General features: G+C 32.0%; 1 protein-coding gene across 6 annotated transcripts in view; it reads left to right on the plus strand.

Moving 5' to 3' along the window:
- Window positions 1-12,703, plus strand: part of LOC117106767 (rap guanine nucleotide exchange factor 4-like) — a 73,589-nt gene extending 60,886 nt beyond the window's left edge. For 5 of the 6 annotated variants that reach the window (XM_033248197.1, XM_033248200.1, XM_033248201.1 and 2 more), the window contains 10 exons: window positions 1,206-1,356; window positions 1,867-2,086; window positions 2,610-2,756; window positions 3,088-3,185; window positions 3,809-3,934; window positions 4,212-4,390; window positions 5,913-6,003; window positions 7,261-7,464; window positions 7,670-7,779; window positions 9,018-12,703. In XM_033248197.1, coding sequence (XP_033104088.1) covers window positions 1,206-1,356; window positions 1,867-2,086; window positions 2,610-2,756; window positions 3,088-3,185; window positions 3,809-3,934; window positions 4,212-4,390; window positions 5,913-6,003; window positions 7,261-7,464; window positions 7,670-7,779; window positions 9,018-9,087 — 1,396 coding nt within the window. In that variant the 3' untranslated portion in view covers window positions 9,088-12,703. Of the gene's footprint in view, window positions 1-276; window positions 439-1,205; window positions 1,357-1,866; window positions 2,087-2,609; window positions 2,757-3,087; window positions 3,186-3,808; window positions 3,935-4,211; window positions 4,391-5,912; window positions 6,004-7,260; window positions 7,465-7,669; window positions 7,780-9,017 lie in introns of all 6 variants that reach the window. The other variant, XM_033248198.1, reaches the window with a different exon arrangement.
- Window positions 12,704-13,756: the final 1,053 nt, after the last annotated feature.

Raw genomic sequence — 13,756 nt, forward strand, 5'->3', positions numbered from 1 at the left:
TATTTCGACATTAATTATGTCATCATCAGGAATGAGTATGTATTATACTTTCTTATCTGAGATTAATCAGTGGACCTTTCGGTTTTTGAGGATAAAACTTGGTGCAGACCAATATGAAAAAAAGGTTAACAAAACGTTTTCCCATATTTTCAATTCAGGTTGGTTTATTATATGAGTGGCCACATGTTCAATCAAAGTTGACATATGCTTTTAAACATGTTTTTTAATTGTACAGTAATTCTAATGCTTTTCATACTCTGAATCAATATACTACAGGTATTCAGTGATGGCTGGCACACCTGAGAAGATGTTAGAACATTTATTGGAAACAAGAATTGACAGCCATCAGGATGAAACGGACACGTTCCTCGAGGATTTCCTCTTAACCCACATCGTCTTCATGCCAAGTAACCAGCTGTGCCCTGCTCTCATGGAACAATATCCTTTAGTATCACCAAATTGATCACAATGATTAAAATGATTAATGATTCACAATCCATAATATTGTGGTCAAAAAGCAATTTTTAGGCCGTGCTAAATATATATTCTCTCCCTATAAACTCCACTAGGAATTTTATTTTGGAAACCTGACCGAGGCTCTACTATCTGCTTGGTTCAGACTTCAATATTTCAATATTTTATTTTGGTCAGTATTACATTCATACAAATACATAATTATGGAAAATTGATAGGTTCCAGTGTTTAAATTATATAAATAAAGAATAAAATAATAACAAAGGTGATCTCACTATCCATTACTGTTGGGCTCTTTCCCAGTGGCGTATTTATTTTTTTGGGGGGCTGATCTGTCCAACAGGGTGGACTTGAGCTAGTAGGCTCGAGCTGGGGGAAGGGTTTGAGAGGAGTTTCCCCTGCCAAATGAGATTTTTTTAAAGAATAGCAACCTCTGGATGGCCAGAAATGACAATCTCAAACTGTGACAGACGTGTGTTGGCTTGGCATGGGCCTATTTTTATATTTTGTTTTAGTCCAACTGCCCGACAAGCTCTGTCTGAGAGGGGGAACTTGACCTGTCTGGTGGGTGAATTAAGCCCATGCTGCCCCCACCCCCCGCTGTTGCCGCCACTGCTCTTTCCTCCATGATCAAACCTATGGTATGTATTACCCCTAGTTGTGTTTTATAACCTGTGAATATTTAATCTATGCATTGTCAATCATGAAGGTTTACCTTGACTTGTGCTAACTTATCATTCGTTAATGTTGCTGGGCACAGAGCAAGAGAAGCATGACTACATGATGAATAATAAACAGCGTGTGCTACGCTTAGTGTGGCATTGGAGTGTTGTAGCAGGACATGCCTTCAAAGAGGACGCCACCATCATGGCATTCCTTGAGGTTTCTCATCAAATCTTTCATTTTGTTACTAATCCTTCACGATCTTAAACATTAAACATTAGAGTAGCCTTCTCTTATATATAGCATAATGAAACATGGGGAGTGGATGATTTTGAGCATCTTATTCGAGAGAAAAAATTCTGCTGTCACATGGGGTTTAGATATATTTTTTATATCTTAAATTCGGTTGAAGCTATTAATTAGGTTTGGTTTCTCTTTTATACTAGAATAAAAAACAGTAATATTCTTATAAATCTTCTTCTGTCTTATTTGTTTTAATTAATGCAAATATTTCAGTTTATTATTTCTTACATATTTGATATTATTTTAAACAAATTATCTAATAATAATGATATATTTTTGTATAAACCGATAACAGTTAGGTGTAATGATTAATTGATTGTGATGCAGATGGAACTGAAAAGCTTGAATTTGGCTTTAAACCATCAATGCCCTTTAAGACTTGGCTCTGCACAGTTTGATTAATCACCATTTCCTTATGTTATGTAGACACTTTATTCTGCTGTTGAAGATGACAGTAAAACATACCACTTACTCCTCGAGGAACTTAGCAACGTAGAACGCATCGTGCAGTTCAGGGATAGCAATGTAAAAGCGTCACCTTCACGTAGCAAAACTCGTCATTTTATGAACTGTAACCAAAGCAACGAGTACTGCACATCAGAAGGACGTGCACCAATGAGAAAGCCGATCAAAGCATCTGATGAAAGTCAGTGAAATTTATTTCTCTTTGTTTACATACTGATGATTGAAGTGAAATTTTTTTTTTTGTTATTTATCCTTTATACTTTGAGTGCATATAATGTTTTTTTCTAAGTTGTGCAGTAAATTTTAAAAAAACATAAAATTGAAGGGAAATTTTAACAATTGAAGAAAAAAATCTAAAAGAAAGGATAACATTTTTGAAATATATATCAATATAAAAGAAGTAAGTCTATTATAAAAACCATAATGCTACAGTAAGTCACATGTAATATTTAGCATCTGAAACCAGCACTATAGCCCCCTGCCTTACTGCTTACCGTAACTACTTGGTTTGACCAACATAATGTTATTTAGCATTACATGTGACATTAACATCCCATCTACTCTATGCAAGGAAAGTCAGCCAAGGACATGGAGCTTGAGCAGTAGTCTTCGGCTGGCGCTTCATATATAGAATAGACTGGAGAATAGCTAACATATTATGGAACTAGCATTAACTGTCTGTCTTGTTAATTTTCTGATGTCAGACATCTTCAAGGTGTACTGTGCTGATCACACCTACACCACAGTGCGTGTTCCAATGGACGCCAGCTGTTCCCACGTCGTCCATCTTGCTTCTGATAAGTTGTGTGTTGGAAATGACCTTGTACTTTGTGAAGTCAAATCAACTGGAGGTATGTATTACAGAGGTTCCAAGTATCCCATGATCCGCAAGAGCCTCTCAGAAATCAAGAATGCCTCCCCCACTCATGCCAGAAACTCCCATAAACTAACGCATCTCCCGCAAATTTATTATATTTATGTGTTTTTAATAAGTCCTGCCAAACGGTCAGAGCCTTCAGAGTTTTCCCTTTACAAGCTTTGTAGTATTATGGTTACTATTACTGTATTATTTTTCTAAGATTTATATTTTCTTTTTTTTTGTTATTCAACTTTTAACTTCCAGCTTTATGAACAGTGATTGAGATTAAGAAATTTAACAAAGATTTTATTTTTTATTTTCAGAACGAATTGTTTTAAAGGATTCTGACATTTGTGTGACCTCTAACCTCAGCCTGAATGGCAAATTATTTATATCCTCAAGAGATCATATTGATGCACTGGTGAGTGCTAAACGTCTACCATACCGCATCATCCCACAATGTCCCGCAGTGTCACGCACGACACACATAGCTCCCGCTGTGTTCCACATTCCGCCGCCGACATCGCGTAAGCATGAAGTAGTGGCAACTTTTGGTTATGCTTTGTCCCTCTTGGCGGCACGCTATATATGTAGCGTAGGTTTCACACCTAGCTTTATTCCTCGACTCAACTGTGGATGATACAACATGCTGAATGCCAGAGACACTGTTATTGCAGAACTGAGAAGGTGTCTATATCGGGCAGCTGCAGGAATATTACTTCTTGAAGAGCAGGAGAAAAGACAGGACACGCATTGACTCGCACCGTCTTCAGTGTTCGTGCCGAGTTTGCGCAGTGTCCACACATGGTTCACGCAAGTGGCATGCACATGGCACAAACATTGATGCATGCCCAATTTCCTGAAGACGCTCGTTTCTGAAGACTATTCATTGCGGGAACCAAAATCATGCAATTGTCAGGGTGGCATTAACCTTCACCTTTCCAAAGAATTTTTTTAAACCATGTCATTTGTCTTGAAGCAGTAGATATTAAAATAGTACAGAAATAATAATATTGAACTTTCTGTGCTTTATATCAAACCCAGGTACCACTGCCTGAACAAGCAGGGCCAAAGACAAATTCCATAGTGACCTTTGAACTGATGAGTTCTAAAGAAGTTGCATTTCAGTTGACTTTATTTGACTGGGAGCTTTTTAACTGCATTCATGAGGTAAATTGTGGACTATATAAGGTGCTATTTTAAGCCTCGTTTTATACATGAGGATACATGGTATTGGAAAATCATAATGATGACGGTATTGGCAGCAGCAGCAGTATGTTGATCTTGACAAAATGAATATAGTTTTATTGTATATTACATAATGGTAAATTGTATTTTTTTAGCTAAAATGTTAAGAGCATTTTGCAAAGAATTATTAAACTATTAATAAAATCTAAATTAGAAGTGTTTTTATCTCAACTTAATTCCTACTGTTTTTTCTCTACAGTATGAATTAGTGTATCATATATTTGGTCGGCATAGATTTGGCCGCATTACTGCAAACTTGGATATGTTCATACGCCGATTTAACGAAGTGCAATTTTGGGTTGTGTCTGAAATGTGCCTTACTGCTAGTGTTAACAAACGAGTTATACTGCTCAAAAAATTCATCAAAATTGCTGCATAGTGAGTACTTCTACCTTAAACGTTTGTTAGTTGTAGTTCATAATATGTCTTTCATGATATCATGGTATCTTTTATTCAAATATATTTTTACATAAAACAGTATATTACAGAACTAAAGCTGAATTAAAATACTGAATACAAGAAATCACATAAAAAACACATTAAAACAGCAGCAATAAAAATGAACCAAAAAATCGGATGAAGAATAAATAGTTATATATAAATAAAATATAAGTTTGGTTAGTATGTATTTATACTAACAATTCTACCAACACTAATTGATTACATTGTTAATATTGATATTGGTATTTAAAATTTGACAAATTATTTAAAAGTGAAGTGATTTTTAAAATCAGTGGGGGATTAAATGTGAGGGAAGGGGTAAGATATAGGCAATATAATTCAACTAAATAATACTGATAATTATTGCATACAGTATTTTATTATTTATCTCTATTAATAATATTTCAATACCAAAATATATAGGACAGATATTTTTGTTAAAATTTCTTTTTTAATGAAATGTCCCCAATGGAACTAAGGTATTTTTTTACCTTTATTTGGTTAATGAAAAAAAAAATTATTTCGATACTACGCTTTGAAACAGTGGCACACTTTACATGATAAAGGTGCATCCCAAATTACGTGAACATGAAATGTACGACATACAAAAGAAAAAAAATATAAAGTTGACAAGATAAAATTAATTAGGATGTAGGCCTACATTGTCATTAGTATCTTTGTGTCTGTTTCCATGTTGTCATTGTGTTAAGTTAGTAAGATACTGAACAAATTCAGTCTATCGTTTATATTCATCATGTATTGTAGGCAGTCCTAAATACAGGAACATGTTTTAACTGCCATCTTTAATCAGAGATGGCAACCAGTGATTGTTTTATGTGAACATGTGTTGCATTCCATATGACAGGTATTGAACCTCTAACTGCTTTGTAAATAAACACGAATATAGACTATTATAGGAATGAAGCCAAATTTGAATGAAACTAAATGTACTTGAAGTATGTGGTGTGAATTTAAATGTCACAGGGTCTTTCAAACAACAATCTCAAATGCTACAGATACTCAACAAAATAAAATATATGTCAGAAAAAAAAAGGAACACCCACAGAGATAAACAAATTAGAAATGCTTTTTGAAGTAGGGCTGCTCATGTTGCATGTACAATGCCTCATGCATTTTTAGATTGTATAATACATACTCCAAGTATTGAAATACACGCCATCGTGTTTCAATACTTGGAGTATGTATTATTCTTTCTTATCTGAGATTAATCAGTGGACCTTTCGGTTGTTGATTGTGGTAAAGTCTAAACAATCTTTACCCTTATTACATGATTTTATGCATTTTGGTGAAATTGTACAATTTTTTTTAATCCATTGTGTAAATGATTTAAATCCACATTTATTGCAAAATTGCTTTTATTACAATTAAATTATAAAGTAAGTCTAGTTTTTATTGATTATAGTTATTCGATATATTTTTCCTTTTATTTTCCATTCAGTTGCAAGGATTACCAAAATATGCACTCGTTCTTTGCAATAGTAATGGGACTTAGCAATATTGCAGTTAGCAGACTTTCTCAAACTTGGGAGGTAATCTTCACAATTATTTATATATTGTTTTAATTAAATATATATTTTTATTTTAATTTGATAGCAATGATAATGAAATTCCTACACATTTACTCCTATCTTTTTTTGCACAAGAAGTGTTAAAAATAATTAATGTTATGTAGTAGAGTACCCACACTTGGTTACTGGGGCTTTCAATTTTTTTTTTTATAAATTAATATATATTGACAAGTAGATGAACGCATTGAGGCTCTAGCATTATGCGCTAAGCACAATTAATAATTAATTTTAACATGTATCATTGTTAATCATCATTTATTGATGTAATCTCATATCTCATAAACATGAGGTACTTTCTAACCATTTTACATTTATTATCAATTTATGTGTCACTTAAGTAGAAAATAAATTGGTAATAAGTATACAAAATAAATATAAAAATTTACTACAACATGATTGAAGTAGAGAGTTAAAAGGTAGAAGTTGAAAAAAAACATTATATTGTACATTTATTGTTAACTAAATTGATAATAATATTTAAATCATAATCTTAAAAGTTGACTGCAGTATGGTAAATGCAGAGAGTTAATACCATACCAGGTGAAAAACTAGGTTAAAATCATTATATAGCACATTTATTATTATATAATAATTTTACAATGTAAATTTAAATGTTTGTCGCAGTATAACAAGCAGAGTGAGAACAAGGGTAGGTTACTGTAGCATTAATTTTTAAATGTAATAAATAGTGAACTTTGATAACTAACTAAAAATTAATTGCTCAATACATTTTTACTATGTATCTATAGTACTCAGTTATCACCTTTTCTTTCAACACCATATTTTAACACTATAACAAGGTCATTCTATCAACCGAAGCTTGTATGTGGTGCTTTTATAATCTCTGCATTTGTATTTGTTGTTGTAAGAGAAATCCTGACTATTCCAGCTTTGAATTCGGTATAAAGTATAAAATATAACAAAAATAAAGGCAATGAAACCAGAATGAAGGAATAGTAATAATAATAATAATAATAATAATAATAATAATATTAATAATTAAAAAAAACCGGGGAAGAAAAGTGGGTATGACTCACAAATCCAACATTACTATGCAAAATATTTACATTCAACAAGTTGTTGTATATTTAAACTGAATGTTAAATTGGTGTATAATTTACATCATAAGTATATATTATGTATTTCAAACTATAATGATAAATAAAGTGTTCTATTGCTAATATTTTCAATATACTTTTGAATTTTTTTTTGCATAAGAAATTGCCGAGCAAATTCAAGAAAATGTACGCTGACTTTGAAACCACAATGGATCCGTCACGGAATCATCGTGTTTACCGCCTCGCTGTTGCTAAGCTAGAATCTCCTCTCATTCCATTTATGCCACTCCTCATTAAAGACATGACATTTGCCCATGAGGGCAACAAGACCTTTTTCGATGGTCTCATCAATTTTGAAAAGATGGTAAGAAAACTGTGTCGCAATTGATTAAAGTCGATTGTTTTTTGGATGGTTGTCTATCATTCTGTTTTCTGAATTCGAGATTAACAATAAAGAATCAGCTAAATATGCAGTTTTTTTTTTTAATTTAATATAATGAAAACTGTCTGTTTATTTTATTTTTTTGTAACATTTATTTCTTGATTTTTTTTTCATGTAATTTTATTAGCATCTCATTTCGTCAACGATTCGTGTAATTAAGTACTGTCGCAGCGAGCCATTCATCTGTGAAGCACCGCAACCTGCCAAGAATGTGATGGAAATACAGCAATTTATTAGGTAAATTATCTTGAGTGTTCTACTAATCACTAAATGCTCTGAAGCTAATATTATTATTCTATTCGGATGACTGTATAAGTTTAACTTAACATTAACTTGTACCAAGTAACATAAAGAAGTTCACTGTGTTAACAAAATCTGTTGCTTTTATTAGAGTTTACAAGTATGTCAGTGCTGTACACTTCATCTTAATTGCTTAATCTTTAAACAGATGTCATTGTACTTTGCTGTTTTAGTAGCATGTATGGTTTTTTCGGAGTATGTAGTAGTAAAACTTTATTTATTCACGAAGCACAAATCAACAAATACAATGCTGTTTAACATTATAGCCTTGAGATACCTTATTTACAATTAACAAATTACACATAAAGGTACATCATAAAAAGCAAAAGTTAAATGCAGAAATTAAATAAAAAAGATGCAAAATATAATTGTATTCATAGATCACGATAATTCATATTAAGTACCTTTCCTAACAACAAATTCAATGTGTCTAGCTTGGAATTAACCTGTAACCATTAGATTTCATTCCTGATTATTAGTATTATTTAATAATTTATTTTTATATATATTGTAGCTGTTGCCATACATTTAAATTAAGATGTAAATCAGAATAATATTTTTTTTATTAAAAATTGACAATGGAACTTATAAACATCTTATATGCATATTTATATAAATAGATAACATACCAAAAAATTAATGCTTGAGAGCGATACAAAAGTGTATTAAACAAGTTAAGGACTACCTATCTAGACACTAGGCTCATCTACTATTTCAACGTGTTGGACTACATATTTGCATGTCCTTTAAATTTATATATCTATACAAAAACTGATTGATGATTTGAAAAAGGAATACATTAATCCTAATAATGGTTAGTTTTACTATAGCAAGTCTATTCGGTAAATAATTAACTGGATGGAACAACTTGTGCTAAGTTATTTAGTAGAACTGTCGTTTGAAAATAAATAGAATGTACGTCACTGTATTTAATTCCTAGCTCCTTTAAATCTGAACCAATTATTATTTGTCTCATTTAGGTGTCTTCCTTTTTTTTCTGAGACCATAAATCCAAACAATTGTACTTATGTTGTAACTAGCAGGTTCAATATTGATAAAACAAAACAACATGATTTTGCTTTGTATTTCCTATTCTAAATTTATAGAAAAGATTTGAGAAATTCTTGACAAACGAACCCAGCTACATTAGTATCAATTATTAATTATTCTTTTAGGTCATTGAAAGTGATAGATAACCAAAGAATACTAACACAGATGTCACACAAACTGGAGCCTCGAAGGTAGTATAGAGTGCAAGAGGGGGAGGAGTTGCGGTAGTACAGAATGCAATTGTTACACAAGTTCTTCAATTTTTTAACTATTAAGAATAGCCTGTTTTACCAGAGGGTAACAGCATTCAATAATATTCAATGATAGATTCTCCAAGAACACATTATTGAGTGCAGTAGTACAGAGTGCAACTGTTGATTTGTTATATGAGTGCTTCTATTTTTTAACTATGAAGAATAGCGTGTTTTACAAGAGGGTAACAGCATTCAATAATATTCAATGATAGATTCTCCAAGAACACATTATTGAGTACATTTGGAGTTAAGTGAGGCTTAAATGCATGTAATATATACATTACATAAAGGTAAAGGTAGGAGAATAACCCATAACTTGCAGCGTCACTGTGCTGAATTGTGTATGGGCGTGGTCCGTTACTACCTAGCAGCCGTAAAAAAGCACTTCATGGTAGCTACATTTTCACATCATTCCACAACGACATGGGGCTGAAATGAACCATAACATCGGGGTGACCCCCTACTCTTCCGAAAGATGCAATGGGCTCACAGTGCAAACGATCCAGATATATACACTGGACGTCCATTTTTTCAAGTCCTTATTCGAGAAGTGCCGATGTTAAGGCTGTAAGGCCACTCAACTTGCCTGTGCAGTACCATGCCTATTGTGCAATATCATGCCTAGATTGTCTTGAGTCTAATTTGTTAACAAAGTTTACCATTAAAAAAATATATTCTTTAAAAAATTATGGAAGTGTGTTTTACTAAATTCTTTCATATTAATTTTGCTTAATATTCTTATTTTGCACCAAACAGCAATTACACACATTGGACTACCATGGTTATTCAAGGGAAGGTGGGGTGGGGAGGTTTATTTAAGGGAAGGATGCAATGAAAGAAAGCATTTGTTACTGGTGCAAACTGAATGTGTAATGTTCTAATTAAACCCTTCATATCGTGAGAATGAAGGGCTTTTAACTACATATTAAGAAAGTCATTAAATTTTACTAGAGAACATAACACTTGATAGAATACATGGTAATATAAATGTTGCTTTTTGTAAGTCACTTTAGTAAAACATCCACTTGGTGGAAGACTGTTGTGTGAAAACTGCCCTCACTCTCATCCCCCACATACATATATTTTAGAACATACATTTATTTAAGGGATTGGGCATGTTTCTTCAAAGTTGAAAGTTTATTTAAGTAAATATAGTATGTAGTGCTCTAATATCTCATTTGAGACTTGAGGATTGGAAATATTTTTAGTTTCTGTTTTTGACACTGATTGAGATTGGATGACTTCTTATCAGTAATCATCAAGCTACAATTTCACCCAAGTATAATAACTTTGTTATTTGTTAACTAAGTTGTTATATTTGAATGGAACTCTAGGTTGATTATTAAGATGTTTGCTATTCAATAATCTTGTCATAGGTTCAAATATAATATAGAAATAAATACAGTTATTAATTAAATTCCAAACATGATTGAAGTTAATATAAACATGGCATGAACAGCACCCACTGGTGCCAGGACTGGCCCTGTCATGATTTTTCCGTGAGTGTTCCTGGGCTGTCCGGTTGTAGGAGTTGGTTATACTGATGCTAGTTCACAAAGCCTGATAAACTCATGTTGATAACATGATGATAGCTTGCGCAACATATCTGGTTTTACATTTTTTTGTGTTATTCATAATTAAAATCCAGATTATAGACTGTTCAAATATCTGTTATTAAATTAGTTTTTATTATTCATGAAATATTAATAGTTTTAGGCTGGTCCAAACATTTTTTTGTTATTACATATAATACATTTTGTTTCCACACCTGTTTTTTGAGAGTTACTTTCTGTTGGATGCAAAAGGAAGAATTAAAGTTTATCAAAGTGCAATAAATGTAAATTGGTGATATTTTGTCTGTAACTTATTCCTGCATATCTCAGCACTTTGTCTTCTGTCAGGTGTTGGTTGTTATTTTTTAAATTATTTAGTTTTTAAATTATATATTGTAGTCTATATGTGTAAAAATTTGATATTGTGATATTATATTCATTTTTTATTAATATAATTGTAAGCTTGAAAATAAATCATTTCTGCTTACTTCTTTCGCTACTGGCTTGAAATTTCTTGACAAATATTGATAATTTGATATTCATGTTGTTTGGCCTGGGTAGATCAATATACCAGCATAATGATGATGTTACCTGAAAAAAAACTGGTGGCAGTAAGAGGAATTAATTTTGTATTATTTGGCAACAGCAGCATGTAAATACTGCAATATTTAAGTTGTATGAAAGTTCAACTCAATATATTTAAATGTACCTTGATATTCTATTCACATTTTACTATTGATATTTTATGGCCAAATAAAAAGAAAGGTTTCTTGTCCTGGTTTGTCACAAAGGGGATAAGGCTCATTTTTCCTTCATATCAATGGCTATTACCACACACTCAGGCCTTGGCCAGGCCCACATAGGTACTTGTTGCCAGTTGAAACAAATTAAGTATATCTGCCTGCTATTCTATGTTTGTTAGGGAGCCTTGCAATAGATATGATTATACAACTGATAACTAAGCATAGTGCTCCAAAGCACCGATAAAGATGTTTCTTGCTATTGATAGTGTTACGATAAATTCCATTATAAATTTAAGTATAAACATATTACTATTAAAATAAATATTTATATAATGTAACGTGTTATTAACAAAACTCACGTTCAAAAAAATACTGTTTAATTTATAATAAACTGTTTCATTGAAGTAACGAGGTACTGTATCATGTATTTATAGAAACCTTGCTCGCCAAGATTGATATGTAAATATTTGTACTTAGTTTATATTATAAATTTAGATATAAAAATATCTTAATGTAGAAATTTTTATGAAAATGAACATATTTTATTTTGAATATATAATCAGGCATTCATTATATTAATTAATTTTTTATTGTTCTTCATTGCTAATTAGAATTTAATGCATACACTGTACTATTATATACAATTGATCATTATGTTCAGAGTTGTTCATTGCTTTGATTGTCAATGTCTTGTAGTTATCGCTGGATCACTATACTAATATTATGTTGTAGTTTGATTTCTTTGTACAAGTTGTATCCCTATTCTATTATTTTGATGTGTGTGTCAGGAAATCAATTCCTATTCTAATTGGCGGAATAGTACAATCCTGAACCGTTGCAGCAGTGTGAGATTAAAGGGCCTCTAAAATAGATCAATGTGGTGCTACCATGCTCATTGCGTGGCTTAAGAAATTGATTTGTTGCCACACAATACCCTGACATGGGCAAGATCTGGACCCAGGCTTCTGGTATTAAAGGGGAAGTGCTTTAAACAATCTCCAGCCAACTTCTTGGTACTTGCAATACTTAGGTCTCCCATATCCTTTTCCCTGGAAAATATTGTAGTATTTGTGAATGTAGGTTCACTGCTGATTTGTGCCAGTTTATTTTTTATTTTTAATCCCAATACATTTATGTAATTCAAATAGCATTTAAATAAAGTATGCAATTCTAATAAATCTGAACTGTTTGATACATGCCTAATTATCTTGTACACTTTGCATTTTATATTGGCAAACAATAAACTCATCTAAAATTTTAATTTCTATGTGTTGAATTTATTTATGGTACACATACAGTACATGCAATAACACCAACTCAGTTATCAACCGTCTCGCATCGCAGGGGAAACGTATTTAAAATTAAATGAAATTGGTTTATTAAAAATATGAAAACGGTCATGCAGTATCTCGAGTCATTAGACATTATTTTCATGAATACTTAATTCACTGATGCATTACTAAAAATTGATCAGTATCCTATTCATTTTTTGTTTGGTTCAATAATGAAATGTTTACATACATAGTTGAGGTGCTCAAATTAAACATAAAGCACATTGGAACTCAAATAGTACATGGCTTTATTAAAAATATTTTTGTTTACTGTATTTACCCTTCCCTGAATTGTCAACAAACACTACCTGAATTTGATTTAAAACAGCTTAAAAATGATCAGATCGTCAGAGATCTAGGGCCCCCCACAGCCAACTGGTGTAGTCACTCATTTCAGATCTCTCGGGTTAGTAACTATGCCAACTTTTACAATTCAGTTTTTAATAGAAGAAAAATGTAGTATACATTCTACACAAAAATGAGGCATGTCGTGGCGAAATGTTTAATTTGTCGCACAGACCAGTATTGAGTAAATGAGCTATAAAATATGGGAGCTCAAAAAATTGCCTAAAAATCCAAATTTGTTTTTCACTCTAGATCAACAGTTTGATGTCCCAAAGTATTAGTTCTGGAAGGGGTCAACAAATTGTTTAACATTATTTTGATAGTTCATTCTATTAAACAATGTATGCACAAATAACTTTGAAAGGCAATTACTCAAAATCATGTTTATCTTGACAATAAGAGTGTGGTACTTTCACTTTCCAATAACTGAGGCTTGAAATGTCCAATTTCAATGAATGACCCCTCATTTTAAAGATCACATACTTAGGTATCTGAAAATACCAATAACTTAAATTTCAATTTTGTCTACAACTCAGCCATTTTGCCACAACATGCCTCAAATTATGGACTAACAGGCCGTAATAGCCCCAGGCATCAGTCTTTGCACTGTCCATTCCTACGCCACTGAACGATATGCT

This window comes from Anneissia japonica, unplaced genomic scaffold (assembly GCF_011630105.1).
Source record: "Anneissia japonica isolate Jap-2015-1 unplaced genomic scaffold, ASM1163010v1 scaffold2471_len1564793_cov202, whole genome shotgun sequence".
In the NCBI taxonomy this organism is placed as follows: domain Eukaryota; kingdom Metazoa; phylum Echinodermata; class Crinoidea; order Comatulida; family Comatulidae; genus Anneissia; species Anneissia japonica.